The sequence below is a fragment of the Pseudorca crassidens genome, chromosome 6 (assembly GCF_039906515.1).
Source record: "Pseudorca crassidens isolate mPseCra1 chromosome 6, mPseCra1.hap1, whole genome shotgun sequence".
In the NCBI taxonomy this organism is placed as follows: domain Eukaryota; kingdom Metazoa; phylum Chordata; class Mammalia; order Artiodactyla; family Delphinidae; genus Pseudorca; species Pseudorca crassidens.
In genome coordinates, this window is record NC_090301.1 from 124,137,681 (window position 1) to 124,164,122 (window position 26,442).

Below are 26,442 nucleotides of genomic sequence, written 5' to 3' on the forward strand. Positions count from 1 at the left end.
GCTTCCAACACTCCCCAGGCGCGGGGCTGCCGCCTCCTAGAACGAGCCTCCTCAAAATAACACATTCTTCTTCATGACCTATGCCTGTGCGTGCCTGCCTGTCTTCTATGGACCAATCCTGCCTCGTGTATCTTTTCCTGAACACCTTTTCTTTCATACCAGGAACAGAGAAGAAAAGCCCAGCAACATCTTTCAGAATAGACGAACCAGCCGTTAAAGATCCAAGGGTACTAAACTGCTATCAGAAGAGGAATCCAGCCTCCCAGCCACATTAACAATGTACCTGGGGGGGTAGAAATAAGAGCTGATTCTCTCAGGGAAGATCAACCATCAGAAGCTGTGTGCACTGTGGCTCCCTGCGAAGGTGATGGCCTTCGGGCGACCTAGAGGACCTACAGCTGTGGTGCCTCCCATGGAACCCACCTGAGCTGCACAGGGAGGGGCCGGGCAGCACTGCAGACTGCTCAAGCTCCTCCATTGTTCTGGAGCACCGTCCCCTGTCAACGCTGCGCACTAACGGGCAAGTCTTCTCGTCTCTCCAGTGCTCCCTGTGGATGGGCCCCGTCTAATTCCTCTGGGCCTGCCACCAAGTGGAGCCCTGATGGAGGTTTGTCATCTAGACATAGCCCATGCCTGTGACAAGGTGTAAGAACAAGGCGTACGATGAAGAGTGGTTAAACATCCCAGTGCTGTTTATTCAGGAGAACAGTAAGATAAATACACCTAAATATTACAAATTTTTATGTACAGGAATGACTACTCCCCAACAAGTTTAAAAAGCAGTCTGAAAAAAACAAAAAATACAGTCCCCCCACTCCCACTTTCAAACCCTGGAATGCCCAGGAAGACAGGATCAAGCTCTTGATGCATCTTCTTCAACACAGTCAACAGATATTGAATCTACATTGGTTTGGCCGATGCTATTGGAAAGAACGCGGATGTGGAAAGAAAATGCTATGTTTAAAATCCCTTTCCAATGCTGGCGCTAGGCACCCAAGTTTCACCTACGTGACCCTATGGGCATCATTTCCTGAAGCGCTTGAAAAGTGGGTGCACGTGCTTAGTGGAAGCCTTGCTCCGTGACGAGTGGTACTCCATGTACACTGTGTCATCGGCCCCAGACATAGAGCTCATCGTGCCGAAGCGCCGAGACACCTGCAGGGCGACCCGGCCCACCATTAGTTTACAAAGCAAAACACCCTCCTCCTATAACATTTATAATCATACTAAGATAAATTTATAAAACTTATAAAAGTTTCATAGATTTTATTATTTTTAAATAACATTTACTGACCACTTAGTATGTCTCAGGCATTGTTCTAAGCAGCTTATACTTATTTACGTGTCTTACCTCATCTAATCCTCACAACCATTATAATCTCCATCTTACAGAAGAGGAAACAGGCACAGAGAAATGAAGTATTTGTCCAAGATCACACAACTCTTAAACAGATGGGACTTGAACCCAGGCAGTCAGCTTCAGATTCCCTGTACCTAACCATGCACCACCCTGCCTCTCTTAATGACAATTTATAAACAAAATTTTAACAGTGAGGGCAGGAGTCCCTCAAAATCTCCTGAGACCCTACCATAAGGCTTTGAATCAACTGGAAATCCTTTCTAGCCCTGGGCCTGAATCTTGGCTCTGTGTCTCACTGGGTGGCCTTGGGAAAATACTGAATGTCTGCACCTCAATGAACTCATCTGTAAAACGGGGATAACCACATCTGCTTGACATGTGTGGTGTGAACAGAAATCACACAAGTCAAGGGTCTGATCCCGAGCCTGGGACATCACTCGGACCAGATTCCAAGCAAAGTATGCAGACAGGCACTGAAGCCACGCCTTGCACAGCCTCACCTTGGGTGACCCACTGTGAGGTGGAATTGACTAGACACCACCTTCAGACACAGAAACAGGAAGTTTCCCTGGGCTCCCATGGAGAGTGCCCAGGAGGAGGCCCAGCCCCCAACCCCCAGGTCTGGGGACAGAAAGGTCTCAGGCTGCGGGGAGGGCAGCACCTCCCTGGTGACACTGCTTCCTTCTTCCCTTGTTCCAGCCATCACTCACTTTCCAGCTCTAACACCAACTTAGTTTCAAAAGCACCTGATGAAACGGTACTTCTCTCCTTGGAAGGGCCTGATAATAAGAATTCCTCATAATGATACTTTCATTAGTTATACCGTATTATATTTGCCTGGCACATAGCAGGCATTCAAGAAGTATGTGCAGAATAACTGAAAAGTTGTGCATTTTCAGAGAACTCTAAATTTTTCGAAGAATGTATGGAAACTACAATATGAGTTGATCCTCAGACCCATTTTACAGCCTGGAAGGCTCAGTTTCATTACTGAGGAGGAAGCCAGGGATAAGGTGACACGCCCAAGGCCAAAAAGGCAGCCCCAGGTCTGTCACGCTCCTTCCAGTAGCCACCCTAGGCAGAGCCTGGGCTCCCACATCCAAATACTAACAAATACTTACGCCAGACTGCTATGTGAACAGAGCAGGAGACCAACCACACCCCCCGTGGGCTCAGACACATAAAACAAGACAGACGCACAGCACAGTTAGCAGGGGTGTTTTCGATTATTCTCTTCTCTACAGTCTCCAAGTTCTTAAGAAAATCACACAGGCACATACACACAAAGGACTGTGCAGGCGTATGTGTGTCTAAGATGCTGTCCTTCGAGAGAACTGACATGTGGAGCCTCACCCACTCACTCACCTGGCTGGATTTGGAGCCAAGTTCTCCCGCCACCACCTCCTCCTCAGCATCCAGGTCAGAGGCTGCCAGGACCTTCTGTAAGAGCTGCTGTTGCTCCTCTTTTGTTGAAAACGCCAACTCCTCCTCCTCCATGTTGGCAAGCTTTGTGATCACCTGCAGCACAGAACCCTCTTGTTTTCTCTCCCTGGACCCGATCCTGCCTTCTCCTAGGCTCACCTGGTCTGGTCACTTCCCCCCTCAGGCCCAGCAGAGCAGGTGGATAATAACGGAGAGCTCCTCTTAGGCAGTGCAGAGACCAGCCTCAGAGCCACTGTCAACAAGGAGCTTAACTAATGACTGCAAGGCAGGAGAGGTTCAGGAAATTCTAGAAAACTCTGCTCCCCACACATGGCAGCTAAATGATCACTTACAGAAGATCAACAGGGATCTCGGCAATCTTAAAACAACCATTCTGGTAGTTTTCCCACCTTGCACCAGTTAAACAAAGGACCAAAAACCGAAAGGCACAGCCGGCTGCCCTTCAGGAAGGCCTTCAGCCTCAGGGCTTGGCACCCAGGGCTTCCAGCAGGAGGGAACTTACAAATGATAGGATATTAAGAATGGATTTATAAGATTTTTTTTCCAAAAAAGAAAGATAAAAGCATGGTGGAGATTTGGTTTTCATTTCTTTGGAGATAACTTACTACAAGGCCTACCTATCCCTGCAGAAAGCTTGGATTGATTACGTACAGCAGGGTCCCCAACCCCCGGGCTGAGGACCAGTACTGGTCTGCGGCCTGTCAGGAACCGGGCCACACAGCAGGAGGCGAGCGGTGGGAGAGCTGGCAAAGCTTCATCTGACGCTCCCCACGGCTCGCATTACCGCCTGGACCATCCCCCCCCACCCGCCCCATCGCTCACATTACCCCCTCTCCCAACCGGTCTGTGGAAAAATAGTCTTCCATGAAACCAGTCCCTGGCGCCAAAAAGGCTGGGGACCACTGAGTCAGAAAGGGAACTTCTTTTCCTCTCTCTCATTCTTATAATTTTAATTAAAAGAAAATTCCTAGAAGTATCCGGCTGCACCCTTCAGGTGGCCACAGACCTGGAGTACAGATACAGGACACTTCTGCCATGGCCTGATCACCAGGGTCCAGATTCTGGGAACCCTAACCTCGCTGCTCTCAGCAGGCAGCCCTGGAGGTGAGGAAGGCAAAGGCAGCTCCAACCAACACAGACAACCATGTGCTCAGGTACCATGTTGTCGAGCTCACCCATCAAAGAACCCAGAGCACTTCCTGATTTGCTGCTTCTCTTACTCTTACGACTCTCCCGGGAATCAGGAGGTATGGATGCTATTATCAGCTCGAACGTTACACAGACAGATAAAAAGGTCGAAATGAAAATCCTTCGAAAAACTGTCTGAAAAGTGTCACTGCCTCTATCTAAAAGGGGAGGGATCAGACAACCCTGTCCTCTTTTCTAAAGCTAATAAAGGGAACTCTATTAGTTCCCTAATTAGTTCTGCCCTAAACCAATTTGAAAAAGATACAATCTGAAGTATCTGAAAAGGCAGCCTACAGTCTTTCACAAATCAAGAACCTGGGAACTGGTATGTTCTAAGATATCCTTTTAATCCCCTGCTTCCAGCACCCTCCACCCACTACCACAAGTAAAAGCCCTTTGGGACACTAAATCCTAACAAAAACTTAGTATTTGTGTCAATAGGAAAGAAAGCAAATGCCTTAGCCAATGAAAGTTTGCCAAAGCTTTAGAATTTCCCAAACTATTATAATACCAGATTTACAGTACATGGATGGCTCTGATGTCTGTGAGGCCCACTGAGGCCCAGGCTTACCAGATGACTAAGGGCAGACTCTCCCAGCTACCTGGAGGGGGGGCACCCCCTGAGAAAGTAACCCCGAGGGGCTCAGACTAACACAGTGATAGCCACAGTTCCTTCATCTTGAGTCCTACTAGGCTAGCACATTTTCCCACCAACATCTAATGTTTTCTCTTCAAGACAACTGTAAAAAGTTAACAAGCTTAGACTCCACAGGCCTCTTGCTTCAGAGGCTCCATTCTTTGACCATTCACTGTGAGAAGCTGGAAACAGGAGGGATCCTGCACAATATTTTTCCTTCAAAGCTCCCCACAATTCATGCAAGGAAAAAGGTACCCTAATGTCCCCTAATGTCCTGTGCCTGCCTGAAATCTGTCCCATGCTCATGCTGACAGCGGCCCCCCACTTCTCATGGAGGGCTGGGTACAAAAAAGCCTCGGTCCTACTCCGACCAGAGACCAAATGCTTACATACCTTAAAGCTATAACCTTGATCTACCAAGAACCTCTGTCGCTTGGTTGAGTAAGCCATTTCCTGTGTGTCCTGGGACACCAGCGAGTAGAAGAAGGCATTGTACTCCTCTGCAACCATCCCTGGAGGAGGGCACATAAAAGGACAATATTAGCTATTAGAACGGCAGGAACTAAGGGTCCAGGGTTCAAAAGCAAGTACTGCAGTGGGAGAGCTCTGCAGTCAGAGGGGCCATTGCCCTGATTCTGCACGAGGACTTCATCAAAATTAAAAACTTTTGTGCTTCAAAGGACACCATCAAGAAAGTGAAAAGACAACCCACAGAATTGGGGAAAACATTTACAAAGCATATATCTGATAAGAGATTTGAATCTAGGGAATATAAAAAACTATTACAACTCAACAATGAAAAGACAAATAAACCAATTATAAAAAGGACAAAGGATCTGAACAGACAGTTCCCCAAAGAAGATTCACGTGTCAATGAGCACATGGAAAAAGCTCAATATCATTAGTCATCAGGGAAATGCAAGTCAAAACCATGACAAAATACTACCTGGCACACACTAGGATGACTAGAGTAAAAAAGATGATTACAGTTGCTGTCAAGGATGTGGAGAAACTGAAATGCTCATACACTGTTGGTGAGAATGGAAAATGGCACAACCGCTTTGGAAACAGTCTGGCAGTTTATTAAAACGTTAAACATAAAGTTATTACATGACCCAAACATTATTCTAAGAGCCAGAAAGTGGAAACAATCCAAATGTCCATAAATGAATTTTTAAAAGTGGTATGTCCAGGGACTTCTCTGGTGGAGCAGTGGTTAAGAATCCACCTGACAATGCAGGGGTCACAGGTTCGAGCCCTGGTCCAGGAAGATCACACATGCCGTGGAGCAACTAAGCCCGGGCACCACAACTACTGAGCCTGCGCTCTAGAGCCCGAGAGCCACAACTACTGAAGCCCACACGCCCTAGAGACCATGCTCCACAACAACAGAAACCACTGCAATGACAAGCCCGTGCACCACAATGAAGAGTAGCCCCTGCTCGACGCAACTAGAGAAAGCCTACACACAGCAACAAAGACCCAACGCAGCCAAAAAATAAATAAAATTTAAAAAATAATAATCAAAAAAAAGTGGTATGTCTATACAGTGGACTATTATTCAGCAATAAAAAAGAATGAAGTACTAATACATGCTACAATATGGATAACCCTTTTGAAAACATTATGCTAAAACTACTTAAAAAAAAAAAAGGTTCAGAGAGAAAACCCAGTAACAGAATTATCATAGTAACTAGGACAGAAAATACTGTAGCCTATAAAATCTGATCCTGCAGGAAAATCTGAATATTTTTGCTTCACAGTTCAAATGTCAGTAAGTTAAGTATCTGTGTACTGCCCCTGAATTCAACTGTTTCCTTGTCTTACAAGAGTTCAGAGATGCAAAGAAAAGGGCTAAGTATATTATATCAAATATTTTCCTTTATCTCCCTTTGTTTTATTGAGATAAAATTGACATATAGTTTTATATAAGTTTAAGGTACACAACATAATGATCTGACTTACATATATTGTGAAATGATTACCTCAGTGAGTTTAGTTCACATCCATCATTGTAGTTTTGATTTGCATTTCCCTAATAATTAGTGATGTTTAGCACCTTTTCATGTACCTGTTGGCTATTTGTACATCTTCTTTGGAAAAAATGTCTATTCAGGTCTTTTGCCCAGTTTTTGATTGGATTATTTGTTTTTTTTGCTATTGAGTTGTATAAGGTCTTCATTTATTTTGGATATTAACCCTTTATCAGATATACGATTTGCAAATATTTTCTCCCATTCCATACATTGCCTTTTCATTTTGTCGATCATTCCTTTTGCTGCGAAGAAGCTTTTTAGTTTGATGTAGTCCACTTATTTTTTATTTTGTTGCTTAAGCTTTAGGTGTAATATCCAAAAAAAACACTGCCAAGACCCATGTCAAGGAGCATTTTTCCTTTGTTTTCCTTTAGAAGTTGTATGGTTTCCAGCCTTACATTTAAGTCTTTAATCCATTTTGAGTCAATTTTTGTTAGTGGTGTAAGACAGGGGTAATTTCATCCTTTCACATGTGGATATCCAATTTTCCCAGCACTGTTTATTAAAGAGACTATCTTTTCTCCACTGGGTATTCTTGGCTCTCTTGTCAAATATTAAACCCAAATATTAAACCCATATATGCATGGGTTTAATTTCTGGGCTCTGGATTGTGTTCCACTGGTCTGTAAGTCTGTTTTTATGCCAGTAACATACTCTTTTGATGACCACAGCTTTATTATATAACTTAAAATCAGAAGTGTGACGCCTCCTGCTTTGTTCTTCTTTCTCAGAACTTGCTTTGGCTATTTGGGGTCTTCTGTGGTTCCACAAAAATTTTAGGATTGTTATTTTTACTTCTGTTAAAAATGCCACTGGAGTCTTGATAGGGATTGCATTGAATCTATAGATGGCTTTGGGTAGTATAGATATTTTAACAATATTAATTTTTCCATTCCATAAACAAAGGATACTTTCCATTTATCTTCTTACATTTCTCTCATCAATGTCTTGTAGTTTTTGGTGTAGAGCTCTTTCACCTCCTTGGTTAAATTTATTCCTAAATATTTTATTGTGGATTTTTTTTGTTGTTGTTGTTGTTTTTGGCTGCATGGCATGTGGGACCTTAGTTCCCCGAACAGGGATTGAACCCGTGACCCCTGCAGCTCGGAGTTCTAACCACTAGACTGCCAGGGAAGTCCCCAATATTTTATTGTTTTGGATGCTATTGTAAATGGAATCATTTTATTTCTTTTTTAGATAGTTTGTTGTTAGTGTATAGAAACACTACTGATTTTTGTATGTTAATTTTGAATCCTGAAACTTTACCAAATTCATTGAATAGATCTAACAGTTTTTTGGTAAAGTCTTCAGGATTTTCTATGTATAAAATCATGTCACCTGCAAATAGAGAAAATTTTACTTCTTCTTTTCCAATACTGATGCTTTCTATATCTTTTTCTTACCTAACTGCTTTGGTTAGGACTTCCAGCACAATGATGAATAGGACTGGTGAGACTGGGCACCCTTGTCTTGTTCCTGATCTGAGAGGAAAAGCTTTCAAATCTTTCACTATTAAGTATGAGGTTAGCTGTGGGCTTGTCATATATGGCCTTTATTATGTTGAGGTACTTTCCTCCTATACCTAATTTGTTAAGAGTTTTTATCATGAACAGATGTTGAATTTTGTCAAATGCTTTTTCTGCATCCATTGAAATGATCATATGATCTTGTCTTTAATTCTATTAATGTGATATATCACATTTATTGAGTTGCATATGGTGAACCTTCTTTGCATCCCAGGTATAAATCCCACTTGATCATGGTGAATGATCCTTCTAATACGATGCTGAATTTGGTTTGCTAGTATTTTATTGAGGATTTTTACAACTGTATTCATTGGATATTGGCCTGTCATTTTCTTTTCTGTAGTAAACTTTTCTGGCTTTGGTATCAGGGTAATACTGGCCTTGTAAAATGAGTCAAACAGTATTTAAAAAACAAAATTCCAATCAAATTCAAAGGGATTTTCAAATTAGCTTTGTGTGTGATGAGTAAGGAATAAGTAATGAATCACTTTCATATATGCTAGTCAGATTTATCCAGCAGTCTATTATATTGTTATGTACTCTCATTCCTCATTATTAACAGTCCTGCAAGATAAGGATTGTCACTCCAACTTTGGATGAGAAACCAAAGCTCAGAGGGTCAAATTACTTGCCCAAGGTCACACAGTTGGTCTGGTGCCCAAGTCCATGTTTGCTATTTCCACTAACTTGCCCTGTCTCCATTTCAAACACAATCAATTAGCTGTTTCCTAAACATACTCAAAGGCAGTACAATTACAACACCTGCCCACCAATCCTGTCATTTTCAAACATCCTAGCAGTCCAAGTTCTTCCTAAGATTAGTGAATTCCTTGAGGACAGGGCCTGTGTCCTTGTTTTAGGACCTGCCTGGTCTGCTAAGAGGATGCCATCTCTTAGCAGAAACGTCAGTCTCTACTCTGCCCATGATTGGGTTCTGGGCTCCTTTACTGCAGTTAACAAGCAGAGGAAGCATGACTCTTGCTTCCTCATTCACTGAGCTTGTGATGTCCCTGCTGTAAGCTGCCACTCAAGGGACCACTCTTCACAGGTCATGAGCAAGGTATCCACCTTGTGGCTGCCCAAGCTGCTCCTACCAAGCCCTCCCCTTACTCTTAACTCAAGGTTCAAGGGACAGCTGCCAGCTCTTACACTTGCACTGGTGGTCTACGCTCCGCTTTCTCCCTTCTACATCTACACCATCACGCACTGCTTTCCTGGCTCCTCTATCTACCAACACAAACACTCAGCTCAGACTGTGACCTCCAGACAGCTGCCATGGAAAACGTCCACATGCTCAACCCCAGCACATGAGAAATAACAATGGCCAAGGAGACCCTGGTCCTTGCTTTGGGACCCCCGTCCATCCCCTTCAGGGTCTACCTAGCCCAGGAGCACAGGCTCACCCTCACAAACAGACACCTGACGGAAGTGGTTTGAAAAGAGAGAGCAGAAGGTACCTTTTTTTGCTCGGAGCACTCGCCCCAGCCTCTGGGCCTCCTGCCGCCGGGAGCCACCATGAGATGAGATCTGAATGAGAACATTTGCTTCTGGCAGATCAAATGATGTGTCACCCACCTATAGAAATGAACCAGCTGTGAGTTTGGGAAGGTTTTTTGTTTTTTTTTTTTTGCGGTACGCGGGCCTCTCACTGTTGCGGCCTCTCCCGTTGCGGAGCACAGGCTCCGGACACGCAGGCTCAGCAGCCATGGCTCACGGGCCCAGCCGCTCCGCGGCATGTGGGATCTTCCCGGACCGGGGCACGAACCCGTGTCCCCTGCACCAGCAGGCGGACTCTCAACCACTCTGCCACCAGGGAAGCCCTGGGAAGATTTTTATATATGAGTCAAAAAGGGAAAAAAAAAGTCAACTGGCCTCAAATTTAAATAAGCTCTGTAGGTAATTCAGAAAAACAATCACTATCCTCTTCAATCTGTACCAGGGTCCTTCAGATGCACGCAGGCCTCTAAGGACCTAGCATGTTCTCCTAAGAGCTGTCCTATAGAAGCTGTCAAGACCTGACTCCTAACCATCTGTCTCAGCAACAGTCCTGGTGTGGCTGCTAGGGACCCAGAGACAAGAGGGCCCTATCAACAGACTCTCTGTGAGTGATTCTTCTTATTTTTTGCTACAGAAATAGGTCTGCACAAAACCATCCACAATCTTAACTGGAGGCTATTGAGGCCAACAGCAAAGGTCAGACACGTGACCTGGGAGGGGCCACTGCCTGCAGTGGGCTGGATTCTGACTCTGGGTAGCTGCCTTAGCTTGGGGAGGGTGGGGGGAGGGGATCCAACCATCAAAGTTCCCAGACACAGAAAATAAAAGCTTGACCCATCCATGATCACTTTATAGGTAAATCTCGTTTCTTTTGGGCTTTGGGTCTGTTCTAACCTGAATGACTATTCTAAACTGTTGGGCCACCACTTCTAACTGCAAATTAAAACCATCACCAAGCCGAGCCTACATGATTCTGCATTGTGTTTATATTCACCACCCATCCCCAAGGCATACCAGGAGCCAGGATAAAAGCTGCCCACGACCCACAGGAATCTCCAAAGCCACAAAGAGAACCTTATGCAAATGCCCACCTTTGCCACAGTAGGTAATGAACTTTTCCCCCTTGTATAAAGAAAATACAACTCAAAATTCCTGTATCCCAAAAAGAGGTGGGAAAAACTTAAGTCAAGCAAAAGGACTTGCTAGATTATATACTCCTTGAGTTAGGAATATAGATTATGTACATTAAAACCGTATATCTGCTTCTTCCACTACCTGACAGGCAACGTTCCTCTGCCCCCAGACACTGGACACGTGGGAATGAAAACTGACACGTGACATTCCTTCAACAAATACCAATTCACTGCCCAGAAATCATCGAGTGTCCCCCAGGCCTGGGGGCTGCTGCATGCCACACTGACCTTGGATATGAAGATGGTGTTGATTTTGGGGTTATGCTTGAAATTCTGGAGAATCTGCATCCTTTCTCCCTGGGATGTAGGACCATAGATATAGGGTCTAGAGAAGAACAAAGCTGTGTTAGGAAGACTACAGAATCACTCCTCAATTATCCTGAAAGCATGTCAGAGGGACAGGGAGATCTTGCAAGGTTTCTCTCTTCCAGGAAGCCCTCTGTCATGCAAAAACATCAGGAAGAGAGCCACAAAAGTGAGAGGCTACAGACCCTCCCCACCGCCTTTCCAAAACACACACACCCCACCCTTTCCCCTCTGAGCCAAGATGCAGATCACTACTCTCTTCAAGATTCCCTCCTTTACTTTTTTGGTTTTGGCCTGTGCTCCTTCCTGCCTCAGTATCTCTCACACTAAGCTTAGTGTCTAAACAAGGAGAATCCCCTAGATTTCACGAAGCTCAATGGGAGTGGCAAAGAAAACATTGCTATTTGCAAACAAAAGTTTGGAAGGAACTGTTTCCTAATCAAACAATCATTCTCCAAGAAAGGAGAAAAGAGCCCCTTCCAGACTTTTCCCCATGGACCCTCTATAACACTAAGCTCAAACATTTCTCTTGAGTTACCAGCTCTGTGCCAAAGGGTACAACCCTATCTGACAACCTCACTGGTTATCACCTCTTGGCACCTGGCAAAGCCATTCCTCTGCTTTTCTTGTAATGACGTGGTGTAGCTTCCGAAGGGTCAGCAATAACAGTGACGGTGACGATGACAACGACAAGGACGATGAGGACAGCTAGCAGGCATGCAGGGCCCGCCCACACCAAACATGCAGCTGGGTTCTACCCTGGGAAAAAAACATCCATGCCTGCCGATATTCCTTGGAACTGTGAAAGGTAGGTTTCATGTTCCCAATTTACACACGAGGAACTGAGGGTCAGGAGTCTAAGGAGGCTGACCCAAGTGGCTGTTCCACCACTGAGGCCACGAGCTATCCCCAGGCAGTGCCCATGGAAGGCTCAGGAAGCACGACTTTTGATACTCCACACGTGCTTCCCAACACTGTGCTACAAACTGGGTACAGGTGTACCCGAGAGAGCAACCCCCTTGCCTGTGGGGAAGCTGGGCAGGTGCCTGGGACAGCTGGATGCTTCCCTAACCACGGCAAGCCTGGCCTGTGAGAGTGTTCGGGGCACCACGCAAATCTTCTGATTTTCTGTATGTGTCATGCCGTGAAATAGGTCAGCAAAGTGCACTCTTCAGAACAGTCTGTCTCTTGATACCCAGGTTTTCAGGTGGTTCTTCTCCTCCTCACTCGTCATCAGGAAAAACAACTCAAATAGTGGTGAGCCCTCAGTTTCTGAAGGTTCTCTCATATAGGAAATGAAACAGAAGGGTAACCATCCTTCGGAAAGAGGACCTAACATTTGTTGAACACCTACTAGATGCAGGAATCCTCTGAGGTAGGTGGTGGTAACTCCATGTGACAGTGGAACAAAAGGAGGTTCAGAGAGGTAAAGAACTTTCCCTAGGTCACACAGCTAATAAGACGAGGAGCTGGGAGTCAAATCCAGCATGTCTGACTCCAAAGTTCATGTTCTACCCACTACCTCACACTATCAAACAACCCTCGGAAGGTGGGTGGTAGGGTAGGATTACAGACAGAAGGACCGACAGAGTACATGCATAAAGAAAAGTGTCAGACCCCAACCCTGACAGCCAGGCATGCCTCCTCCCACCTGGCAGAGAACTGGAAGTTTACTTTCTAGATTCTGAACAGGAAGGTCTACAGTTAGGGACCTCAGGCAGAGCTGAGGGTAAAGCAAGATTGAAAGTGAAGAATGACGGGGATTCCCTTTTCCCTCCCCCACCACAGGCTGGTATCTAGGAGACCAGAAGATTCCTCTCTGGAGAAACTTTCCAGCACAAGAGAAAAGACCCAGAGATACTGGAATCTGGCAATCTCTTGACAAACTAGCCAGGTCCTGCATGATCATGCTATGGAGAGGGCTACAGGTCGGCAAACCCACTAAGCTATACACAAAGGCCGATCAGCTTTTTAGCGACTGACGGTTAAATAAGAAACTAGAGCCAAAGACTACCAAAAATCAGAAGAAAATCTCTAAAGATAGAGCTGAAACAATCAAAACACCTGGAGAAAAGAGAGACAGTGTAGGCAACAGAAGAAAGCTTCAAAAGCGTTAACAGCCTCAGATAAGACACTGTACTTACTCAAAAAACAAAACAGCTGGCGATAAAGAACTCTTGGAAATTAACAAAAGCTTCAATAGGGTTGGAAGAAAAAAGGGATAAAAAATGGGAGAAAATGGGAGTTCACTGGAAGTCCAGTGGCTGGGACTTGGCGCTTTCACTACCATGGCCCGGGTTCAATCCCAATCCCGCAAGCCATGCAGCACAGCCAAAAAGAAAGGGAGAAAAAAGAAAAGAAAATTGGAGAAGCTGTCCAGAAGATCTAACATCTGACCAGCAGGAATTCAAAAAAGAAAAGAAAAAACGGAGAAGATGAGTAACAAAGAAAGAACAGAAAGAAATTCTCGGAATTGAAGGCCACGAGTTTCCAGACTGAGAGGGTCTACTGAGTGTCTATCATAATGAAAGAAAAAAAAATCACACTAGTCATATTGTTTTGAAATTTCCAAAATGAAAAAACAGATTCTAAATTCCTGAGAGAAGGAACACAGGACCACCAGAACACATCATCAGACTTGCAAGGAGCTGCATTGGAAGCCCCAAGAAAAGGGCCCTGCCTTTGACATTCTGAGGCCCAGCCAAACTACTGATCAAGTGTGAGACTGAATAATGACATCTCCAAGTGAATTCTTAAAAACTTTTCCTCCACGTACCTTCCCTCAGAAATCTACTAAACGATACACTCCATCAGAACGCGTGACCAAGAAAGAGGGCACTCGAGATTCGGCAACAGGGGCTCCAACACAGGGAAGAGGCACAAGGAGTTCACAGGATCATGTCAGAGGGACAGTTAGGCAGCATCTCTAATCCTAGAGAGCAAGCAGACCAATGCAGAGTAGGAGGATAAAGTGCTGGTTGAGGCTGGTGGAGGATGAAGTACTGGAAGGGATCCACCAGGGAAAGAAAGTGAAAAGAAATTGAGAGATTACCTGATGGATCTGACCCTTCTGAGAAGGAGTTTATGACTGCATGAAGAGTCTGAAAAGGACTAATTAGTAATTATATAGAAAACCAAGCGGAAGTAATGACAAGGCAATTATTAACTTCAGGAAAAACAAATGTTAACACAAAGGAAAATGTAAGAATGGTACACTGTCTGCCTTGGCTTGAACAATACTTACACAGCCAAAATAATGTAACATTGAACACTAACTTAACCCCAAATACACTGGGAGGATGGAGTGGGGGGAGGGGATGGAGCGGCATATGTAAGACAGCTAAATCCACAACTCCCATGGTAGGAAATTAATAAGCAATTTCTACAATGATCAAGAAATTACTATATAAATTATTACTTAGAAATATGAAGGTAAATAGAGAAGAGAGTTGAAAGTGGCTATCTTTGGGGAAGAGGAATTGTGAGTGGGAAGACAGGTGCAAGGAACTGCTAGTTTTTGTAAGTCTGTTACTTTAATAAAAAGTAAAATCTTTCCTACATTAATAAAAGGTATGGACCGAAACCTTCAAGATGGCGGAGGAGTAAGACATGGAGATCACCTTCCTCCCCACAAATACATCAGAAATACATCTACATGTGGAACAACTCCTACAGATCACCTGCTGAATGCTGGCAGAAGACCTCAGACTTCCCCAAAGGCAAGAAACTCCTCACATACCTGGGTAGGGCAAAAGAAAAAAGAAAAAACAGAGACAAAAGAATAAGGACAGGACCTGCACCAGTGGGAGGGAGCTGTGAAGGAGGAAAAGTTTCCACTCACTAGGAAGCCCCTTCACTGATGGAGACGGGGGTGGGCGGGGGGCAGGTTTCGGAGCCACGGAGGAGAGCGCAGCAACAGGAGTTCAGAGGGCAAAGCAGAGATTCCCGCACAGAGGATCAGTGCCGACCAGCACTCACCAGCCTGAGGGGCTTGTCTGCTCACCCGCCGGGGCGGGCAGGGCTGCGAGCTGAGGCTCGGGCTTCAGAGGTCAGACCCCAGTGAAAGGACTGGGGTTGGCTGCGTGAACACAGCCTGAAGGGGGCTACTGTACCACAGCTAGCCGGAAGGGAGTCCAGGAAAAATTCAGGAACTGCCTAAGAAGCAAGAGACCACTGTTTTGGGGTGCACAAGGAGAGGGGATTCAGAGAACCGTGTAACCAAGCTCCAGAGATGGGTGTGAGCCACAGCTATCACTGTGGACACCAGAGACGGGCATGAAACGCTAAGGCTGCTGCAGCCACCAAGAAGTCTGTGTGCCAGCACAGGTCACTGTCCACACCTCCCCTCCCAGGAGCCTGTGCAGCCCGCTACTGCCAGGGTCCCGTGATCCAGTGACAACTTCCCAGGGAGAACGCACGGCACGCCTCAGGCTGGTGTAACGTCATGTCAGCCTCTGCCGCCGCAGGCTCGCCCCACGTCCGTACCCCTCCCTCCCACCGGCCTGAGTGAGCCAGAGTCCCCTAATCAGCTGCTCCTTTAACCCCATCCTGTCTGAGCGGAAAAACGGATGCCCTCAGGCGACCTACATGCAGAGGCGGGGCCAAATCGAAAGCTGAACCCCGGGAGCTGTGCGAACAAAGAAGAGAAAGGGAAATTCCTCTCAGCAGCCTCAGGAGCAGCGGATTAAATCTCCACAATCAACTTGATGTACCCTGCATCTCTGGAATACCTGAATAGACAACGAATCATCCCAAAATTGAGGAGGTGGACTTTGTGTGATTTTCTGTATAGCTTTACTTTTACCATATTTCCTGGGGTTCTCTCTGTCAGTTTTTTTTTAAATAGTTTTTAACATTTGTTACCATTGGTGGATTCGTTTTTTGGTTTGGTTGCTCTCTTCTTTCTTTCTTCCTTTTTTATTACTCTTTAACTTTTTAACAATATTTTTTATTTTTTGCAGTATGCGGGCCTCTCACTGTTGTGGCCTCTCCCGTTGTGGAGCACAGGCTCCGGACGCTCAGGCTCAGCAGCCATGGCTCACAGGCCCAGCCGCTCCGCGGCATGTGGGATCCTCATAGACCGGGGCATGAACCCACGTCCCCTGCATCGGAAGGCAGACTCCCAAACACTGTGCCACCAGGGAAGCCCCATATTTTTTATTTTTTAATAACTTTCTTTTCTTTTTTTCTTTCTTTCTCCCTTTCCTTATGAGTTGTGTGGCTGACAGGGTCTTGGTGCTCGGCCTGGTGTCAGGCCTGTGCCTCTGAGGTGGGAGAGCCAAGTTCAGGACACTGAACCACCAGAGACCTCCCGACTCCATGTAATATCAAACAGCGAAAGCTCTGCCAGAGATCTCCATCTCAACGCTAAGACCCAGCTCCACTCAACAACCAGCAAGCTACAGTGCTGGACACCCTACACCAAACAACTAGCAAGACAGGAACACAACCCCACCCATTAGCAGAGAGGCTGCCTAAAACCATAATAAGGCTACAGACACCCCAAAACACACCACCAGACGTGGACCTGCCCACCAGAAAGGCAAGATCCAGCCTCATCCACCAGAACACTGGCACCAGTCCCCTCCACCAGGAAGCGTACACAACCCACTGAACCAACCTTAGCCACTGGGGGCAGACACCATAAGCAACAAGAACTACAAACCTGCAGCCTGTGAAAAGGAGACCCCAAACACAGTAAGATAAGCAAAATGAGAAGACAGAAAAACACACAGCAGATGAAGGAGCGAGGTAAAAACCCACCAGACCAAACAAATGAAGAGGAAATAGGCAGTCTACCTGAAAAAGAATACAGAATAATGATAGTAAAGATGATCCAAAATCTTAGAAATAGAATGGAGAAAATACAAGAAACGTTTAAGAAGGACTTAGAAGAACTAAAGAGCAAACAAACAATGATGAAAAACACAATAAATGAAATTAAAAATTCTCTACAAGGAATCAATAGCAGAATAACTGAGGCAGAAGAACGGAAGTGACCTGGAAGATAAAATAGTGGAAATAACTATCGCAGAGCAGAACAAAGAATGGAAATAATTGAGGACAGTCTCAGAGGCCTCTGGGACAACATTAAACGCACCAACATTCAAATTATAGGGGTCCCAGAAGAGGAAGAGAAAAAGAAAGGGACTGAGAAAATATTTGAAGAGATTATAGTTGAAAACTTCCCTAACATGGGAAAGCAAACAGTCATTCAAGTCCAGGAAGCACAGAGAGTCCCATAAAGGATAAATCGATAAATCCAAGAAGAAATACGCCAAGACACATATTAATCAAACTATCAAAAATTAAATACAAAGAAAAAATATTAAAAGCAGCAAGGGAAAAACAAAAAATAACATAGAAAGGAATCCCCATAAGGTTAACAGCTGATCTTTCAGCAGAAACACTGCAAACCAGAAGGGAGTGGCAGGACATATTTAAAGTGATGAAAGGGAAAAAACTACCACCAAGAATACTCTACCCAGCAAGGATCTCATTCAGATTCGAAGGAGAAATTAAAACCTTTAAAGACAAGCAAAAGCTAAGAGAATTCAGCACCACCAAACCAGCTTTACAACAAATGCTAAAGGAACTTTTCTAGGCAGGAAAAACAAGAGAAGGAATAGACCTACTATAACAAACCCAAAACAATTAAGAAAATGGTAATAGGAACATACATATCAATAAATGTAAATGGATTAAATGCTCCCACCAAAAGACACAGACTGGCTGAATGGATACAAAACCAAGACCCATATATATGCTGTCTACAAGAGAACCACTTCAGACCTAGGGACACATACAGAAAGTGAGGGGATGGAAAAAGATATTCTATGAAAATGGAAATCAAAAGAAAGCTAGAGTAGCAATTCTCACATCAGACAAAATAGACTTTAAAATAAAGACTATTACAAGAGACAAAGAAGGACACTACATAATGATCAAGGGATCGATCCAAGAAGAAGATATAACAATTGTAAATATTTATGCACCCAACAAAGGAGCACCTCAATACCTAAGGCAAATACTAACAGCCATAAAAGGGGAAATTGACAGTAACACATTCATATTGGGGACTACAAGCAACTCTATGCCAATAAAATGGACAACCTGGGAGAAATGGACAAATTCTTAGAAATGCACAACCTGCCAAGACTGAATCAGGAAGAAATAGAAAATATGAACAGACCAATCACAAGTACTGAAATTGAAACTGTGATTAAAAATCTTCCAACAAACAAAAGCCCAGGACCAGATGGCTTCACAGGCGAATTTATCAAACATTTAGAGAAGAGCTAACACCTATCCTTCTCAATCTCTTTCAAAATATAGCAGAGGGAGGAACACTCCCAAACTCATTCTACAGGGCCACCATCACCCTGATACCAAAACCAGACAAAGATGCCACAAGAAAGAAAACTACAGGCCAATATCACTGATGAACATAGATGCAAAAATCCTCAATAAAATACTAGCAAACAGAATCCAACAACAAACTAAAAGGATCATACACTATGATCAAGTGGGGTTTATCCCAGGAATGCAAGGATTCTTCAATATCTGCAAATCAATCAATGTGATACACCATATCAACAAACTGAAGGATAAAAACCATTTGATCATCTCAATAGCTGCAGAAAAATATTTTGACAAAATTCAACACCCATTTATGATAAAAACCTTCCAGAAAGCAGGCATATAGGGAACTTACCTCAACATAATAAAGGCCATATATGACAAACCCACAGCCAACATCCTTTTCAATGGTGAAAAACTGAAACCATTTCCTCTAAGATCAGGAGGAAGACAAGGTTGTCCACTCACACCTCTATTATTCAACATAGTTCTGGAAGTTTTAGTCACAGCAATCAGAAAAGAAAAAGAAATAAAAAGAATCCAAGGCAGAAAAGAAGTAAAGCTGTCACTGTTTGCAGATGACATGATACTATAAATAGAGAATCCAAAAGATGCTACCAGAAAACTACTAGAGCTAATCAGTGAATTTGGTAAAGTAGCAGGATACAAAATTAATGCACAGAAATCTCTGGCATTCCTATACACTAATGGTGAAAAATCTGTAAGAGAAATTAAGAAAACACTCCCATTTACCATTGCAACAAAAAGAATAAAATACCTAAGAATAAACCTACCTAAGGAGACAAAAGACCTGTATGCAGGAAACTATAAGACACTGATGAAAGAAATTAAAGATGATACAAACAAACAGAGAGATATACCATGTTCTTGGTTTAGAAGAATCAACATTGTGATAATGACTATACGACCCAAAACAATCTACAGATTCAATACAATGCCTATCAAACTACCAACAGCATTTTTTACAGAACTAGAACAAAAAATTGCACAATTTGTATGGAAACACAAAAGACCCCGAATAACAAAAGCAATCTTGAGAAACAAAAACAGACCTGGAGGAATGAGACCCCCTGACTTCAGACTATACTACAAAGCTACAGTAATCAAGACAGTATGGTACTGGCACAAAAAACAGAAAATTAGATCAATGGAACAGGACAGAAAGCCCAGAGATAAACCCAGGCACATATGGTCACCTTACCTTTGATAAAGAAGGCAAGAATATACAATGGAGAAAGGACAATCTCTTCAATAAGTGGTGCTGGGAAAACTGGACAGCTACTTTTTTTTTTTTTTTTTTTTGCGGTACGCGGGCCTCTCACTGTTGCGGCCTCCCCCATTGCGGAGCACAGGCTCCGGACGCGCAGGCTCAGCGGCCATGGCTCACGAGCCCAGCCACTCCGCGGCATGTGGGATCTTCCCGGAACGGGGCACGAACCCGTGTCCCCTGCATCGGCAGGCAGACTCTCAACCACTGCGCCACCAGGGAAGCCCTGGACAGCTACATTTAAAAGAATGAAATTAGAACACTCCCTAACACCATATACAAAAATAAAGTCACATTTAGGACTAAAGACCTAAATGTAAGGCCAGACACTATAAAACTCTTAGAGGAAAACATAGGCAGAATACTCTATGACCTAAATCACAGCAAGATATTTTTTGACCCAACTCCTAGAGAAATGGAAATAAAAACAAAAATAAACAAATGGGAGCCAATGAAACTTAAAAACTTTTGCACAGCAAAGGAAAATATAAACAAGATGAAAAGTCAACCCTCAGAATGGGAGAAAATATTTGCAAATGAAGCAACTGACAAAGGATTAAGCTCCAAAATTTACAAGCAGCTCAATATCAGAAAATCAAACAACCCAATCCAAAAATGGGCAGAAGACCTAAATAGACATTTCCCCAAAGAAGATATACAGATTGCCAACAAACACATGAAAGGATGCTCAACATCACTAATCATTAGGGAAATGTAAATCAAAAGTACAATGAGGAATCATCTCACACCAGTCAGAATGGCCATCATCAAAAACTCTACAAACAATAAATGCTGGAGAGGGTGTGGAGAAAAGGGAACCCTCTTGCACTACTGATGGGAATGTAAATTGATACAGCCACTATGGAGAACATTATGGAGGTTCCTTAAAAAACTAAAAATAGAACTACCATACCACCCAGCAATCCCACTACTGGACATATACCCTAAGAAAAACATAAGTCAAAAAGAGTCATGCACCACGATGTTCACTGCAGCTCTACTTACAATAGCCAGGACATGGAAGCAACCTAAGTGTCCATCGACAGATGAATGGATAAAGAAGATATGGCACAAATATACAATGGAATATTACTCAGCCATAAAAAGAAACGAAATTGAGTTATTTGTAGTGAGGTGGATGGACCTAGAATCTGTCATACAGAGTGAAGTAAGTCAGAAAGAGAAAAACAAATACCGTATGCTAACACATATATATGTTACCTAAAAAAAATGGTTCTGAAGAACCTAGGGGGAGGACAGGAATAAAGACACAGAAATAGAGAATGGACTGAGGACACGGAGTGGGGAAGGGTAACCTGGGACGAAGTGAGAGCTCGTCATGGACATATATACACTACGAAATGTAAAATAGATAGCTAGTGGGAAGCAGCCACATAGCACAGGGAGATCAGCTCGGTGCTTTGTGACCACCTAGAGGGGTGGGATTGGGAGGGAGATGCAAGAGGGAGGAGATATGGGAATATATGTATATGTATATCTGATTCACTTTTTTATACAGCAGAAACTAACACACCATTGTAAAGCAATTATACTCCAATAAAAATGCTTTTTAAAAAAAGGTATGATTTTAGAAATTTCAGCAACTTAATCCTTCTGTGTCTCAGTTTTCTCATCTGTAAAATGAGAATAGTACAATGACCTCATGTGGTGATTAAATCACCGTTTGTCAAGAGAAACTATTCTGTACCCACCCTTCCCTCTGCACCCCTACCCACCACATAACGAATGAAGGCTTATCTTCTCAGGGGACCTTGCCTTCTGCTCCACTCACAGCACCTGAAGCCCTGCATCACTGTGCACAGAAGCACAGGCCTCTTCCTCCTTTCTTGGCAGGAAATTTTCAACAGCCAGGTTTTAAACACAATATCTGGGTGGGGCTGTAGGCTAAGGAGGACCCTGGTCAGTGTTTCCTAAGAAGTTCTTTCTAGATGCTGGGCCAAACCTTGCCTTCCTGGCCCCTGACCAAATAGAGTGTGATCTCACCTCTGGCCAGAGTACCCACTGAGCCTGAAACTGCAGATGCCAAGCCGTGCCCACCTTTGGAGCCCAGCTCCACATCATCACAACTCTAGCCCCCGCTCCCTCAGCTCAGAGTGACCAGGCCCCCGTTCCCATGCACTCTAACCAATGACTCTGACCACCTGCCCTTTTGTCTCACCTGGTCCCTGGGACCACAGAACTAGACCTTTAGATACTAAGCAGTTCCTGAGAGCTTCGAGAAGAAAACAGGCACCTTCTATACTCTCACATGGAGAAGTTGAACTGGCTTTGGAGGCTGCTCTAACTTTCCAATTCTTACTTGTTCAGTCGAATGGCATATTCCTTCAGAGCAAACACGTTGTCAGCAAAAACAATAATCTTGTCATTCCTCCTTTCATGAAACTTGATCAGAAACTGGCAAGCTCTGAATTTGTTGGGGTTCATGGTGTACAGCAAGATGCGTTTCTTGGTTTTGATTGCCACATACTCCCGGTAAAACTCAGGAGACATCGGGCACCAAACCTGTGATACAATAAGAATCAGGGGTCAGTATGCAAGTTTAAGCATCATACAACTGGGAACTTCAGCAAATTAGCTTTAAAACAAATCAAGACACAACCAATGGTATGTGAATTATATCTCAATAATATTGTAAACACACACACACACACACACCACAAAACAAAACCTAATACCCAGTGTTGAACCAGGATACTCTCACATGTTAATAACAGAGATTTTAAAATGCATCAATATCCAGGGAATTATTCTCACACCAGCTCCAACTGAAGAAAATCAGATTCCCAGCCAGTGGTGCAAACAATCCCTCCCATTTAGATCACACCTCCACACACAGCACTGCTACAGAGAACTGCACACACACTTGCCAGCTCTGTCTGTTGGGTTAGCCTAGCAATGACATCCCAGGAGTAATGAACACACCAGCACCCAGATCTTGGCTTTTAAATTACATTCTCTGCTAAAAGGGCTCCATGATGAAATGGCTGATTCCAGGGCCAGGGCAGGGAAAGTACCAGATGAGCCAGAAATATCTTACTGTGCCAGAAAGCAAGGAAGTGCTCAAAGTCTGATGGGAACATGTCAAATGGTCATAGAAACTAGCTTGAATGTAGTCCCACTGGTCACATCTGAGACCATTTGAGCATCTAAATAATGACAGTAACATTCCTGAGAGCTTCCTCTCTACTAAGCCCTGTGCTTGGCTGTTGACAAACTAAAGGAAGCTCGGGCAAGTACACTGAAGTGCCATGACTAAAGGTCTCAAGGCTGTGTACAGACCCTCCAGGAGCTTTGCACTGGAACAAGCCATAGCCTACACTGGCAGACTGAGCTTTTGGTTGCAACCAGCGCCACTTCTATGTGATCGCCACAGACCACTTCTTCATGCTGCCACCACTGCAGAATTAGCTGACATGGTTATGTGTCAAACTCTGTGCTGAGCTCAAATCTAAGTTTTGCTGTCGTTACCTTTTCTGATTCTCTCTGGGACATATCCTATTATGACCCCTTTAGAATTTCTAGTTCTTCACAACCAAAGCAATTCTTTTTTCACAGTAAAATCTTTAAAATCATGCATTTCCCAGAATATGAAACACAAGTGGCCAATGAACATATGGAAAGATACTCAACGTCATCAGTAAACAGGAAAACACAAATTAAGACCATAAAAAGATACCATTTCACACTTATTAGGTCTGTAAAAATTAAAAGAAGACATTTCCATATTAGGTGCTGGAGATGTGGAGCTAGCTCACTCACCCTGGACGAGAGTGTTAACTGGTGCAACCACTTTGGGAAACAGAGTTTTCCACATGACTAGTGAAGTGAGCATCCGGAAAGCCCCTGACCCAGCAATGCTACTTCTAGGTGCACCTGCCACAGCAGTGGCCTTCAAACTTGGACCAGTTTATGTCATAAACTAAACATTCCCACACATAAACACAGTCTTAGGGAACAATATATACCTTTAATACATATTATGCATTCTGGTAGATTCTATTCTATCCTGATCATGATGCACCGAAGTGATGTCACCATCTACTACGTGGTCACAGTCCACAGTGTGAACACTGCTTTAGAAAACGTCTGACACAGGAAACAGGTACAAAAAATACATGCAGCAATACTGTCATAACAACAAAAAAACAGCTCCAAATTCAGAGACAGTGTCCGCCTAGGGTTGGGACTAGAAGCAGGGCCTTGCTAATGGGCACAAGGGAACTTTTGGGGATGGGGGAGATTCTCTAAAACTGGATTGGGGGCATAGCTGCACAACTCTTTACATTTACTAAAATCACAAAAGTTATAAATCACACTATTTTCTTACAACAGATGAACGTTATGGAACATAAACTAGACCTCGACAAGGCTGTGGAAAAAAACAACTTAGCAACCCGAACATCTGTCGACGTTAGAAAAGATTTTATTTTTACTTCTGTGTAATATTCCATTAGCTATCAAATTGTGGTATATTTGTCCAATGGAATACTACAGAGAAACTAAAACTAATAAACTACAGCTACATGTATCATTAAAAAAATAATGCATTATGCAAAGAAAAAAATACTAAGCAAAAGACAGAAGTCATACAAGAACACATATAACCCGATTCTATTTGCATATACATAAAGATTTTTTAAAAGGCAAAGCTAAACAATGAACGTTTTGGGAATTATACATAGGAAGTAAAATAATAAAAAAGCAAGATGACAAACCTAAGCTCCAAGACAGCGGTTACCCTGGCAGGGGGAGGGGAGATGCAACTAGAGAGGAACAGGCGCCTCAAAAGTTCTGACAATGCTGTGTAAGGTGGGTGCTGATTACGAAGATGTAACCAAAGGGTAAGGAAGCTTCTCGACAGAGCAAGTCCACCTGCACAGCTTCCTCACACTCACCTTCACCCGAGAGGCTCATGTCTGCCCTCTGAGGACACAGCCCACCCTACTCTAGCCACTGAGTGACAGTCATTTTAAGGTGCCAGAAAGGATTTCTGTTGCTGTTCCTTCTGAGAAGACTTACCTTTCTCTGAACATGTATTTTAAACACATACCTGTGCAGGTATTCATCACAGAATATAGGGAAAATGGGTTCTTAGAAATAAAATAATCAAGGTCACATGTGCCTTCTGGGGGCATCAAAACCAACAGGCTTTGGTACTGGGGGTGGCCTGTGGGTTGCCCACGCAGGACCAGCAAGAATCCCTCCGGGGTGAGGGTGGGCAGGAGTACCCTGAGGTGCTCACTCCCAAAGAGGATGAAACGCCAAGCCAGCCTGGATTAGCCTCCTGACCTGACCACTTCCTGTGTGCCCGTGGACAAGTGATTCTGCTTCACACATCTGTGAAATCGCGGAAGACTGCCCACCCCACGGGGGGCTGAGGGTACTGCACGAGGCAGCAGCACTTTTGCTCAGGTCCTGACCTGTGTACCTGCCCACGAGGAATCGACCTGATCCATTTCCCTCCCCCAGGGACCGTGCCAGGAAAGGGACAGCTACCTCAGCGCACTGGACTTTGGCGATGTAGCCGTTGTTCTGCAGCTCCATCCAGTTGGCTTCATAGAGCTTGGGCCCAATCAGAAAATTTAAGTCGACAATTTTGTCATCTTCCCGGACGAGGGTTGCGGTCAAGCCCAGTTTGCAGTGGGCCTGCACAATGGTGAGCACCCGTCGGAACATCTTGGCTGGGGAAACAATCGGCGCATTCATGCTGTCACTTTTTTAAACGCTCAAAGTACCAAAGACAGCCTCGACCTAATACTGGCCCGGGACACTGCACGGCTGACCCCCGGGCTTCTGGATCACAGGAACCTGGCTCTAGACAAGAATGATTAGGTGGGACTGCTTAATCTCCACTTTTACACCTGTCCAAAAGAAGGGTGAAAAGGAGAACAAGAGAGGGAGATGACCTGGAGGAAGCCCTAAGCTAGGGAACCCCAGCACTCCCCTCACAACAGCTCGGCTATCAAGAGCACAAACGGCAATCTGAAACATCACCTACACTTAAAATGCCACTGAGCTCTGAATCATGCAAGGAATTGGTTCACCCTGAGGCCTGTACCTCGGTTACCGGGAAGATGGTGGGGTATCTGGAGGACCAGAGGAATGAAAGGAGCTCCACTTCCCACCACCCTCCCAGAAACCAGGAAGAAACAAGGGAGAGATGAAACCCCAGGCACCTCTCCCACCTTAGGAAACATCCCTCTCTACACTCTTCCAATTACATTCATTCTGGTCAACCAGCAACGTCCTTTGCCTTCCTTTCGCTTGAATGTTATCATTCTTTCTGAGGTATCAAATTAAATTAAATAAACATTAAAAGGGTACAAGATATTCATTTTTAAAAACTCAATTTATGGGTTTCCACAGGCTCACCTTTTAAAAATTTTTAACACTATGAAGAAAGGTAAAAATGTTGAAGTCATGCTAATCTTATATCCAATTAAAGGCAAGGTTAGTGATACTTCAGAAATAGACCTGGGAATTCCCTGGCTGTCCAGTGGTAAGGACTCCATGCTTTCACGGCCAAGGGCCGGGGTTCAATCCCTGGTCAGGGAACTGAGATCCACAAGCCACCGTGTTACGGCCAGA

General features: G+C 44.2%; 1 protein-coding gene across 1 annotated transcript in view; it reads right to left on the reverse strand.

Moving 5' to 3' along the window:
- Positions 1 to 670: 670 nt before the first annotated feature.
- ERCC3 (ERCC excision repair 3, TFIIH core complex helicase subunit) overlaps positions 671 to 26,442 on the reverse strand; it is a 36,467-nt gene continuing 10,695 nt past the window's right edge. Inside the window, exons 9-15 of the mRNA XM_067742247.1 lie at positions 25,351 to 25,535; positions 22,154 to 22,356; positions 11,109 to 11,205; positions 9,648 to 9,765; positions 5,022 to 5,140; positions 2,726 to 2,878; positions 671 to 1,155 (exon numbers count right to left, since the gene is read on the reverse strand). Of these exons, the coding sequence (XP_067598348.1) occupies positions 1,024 to 1,155; positions 2,726 to 2,878; positions 5,022 to 5,140; positions 9,648 to 9,765; positions 11,109 to 11,205; positions 22,154 to 22,356; positions 25,351 to 25,535 (1,007 nt within the window). The 3' untranslated portion in view covers positions 671 to 1,023. The remainder of the gene's footprint in view (positions 1,156 to 2,725; positions 2,879 to 5,021; positions 5,141 to 9,647; positions 9,766 to 11,108; positions 11,206 to 22,153; positions 22,357 to 25,350; positions 25,536 to 26,442) is intronic.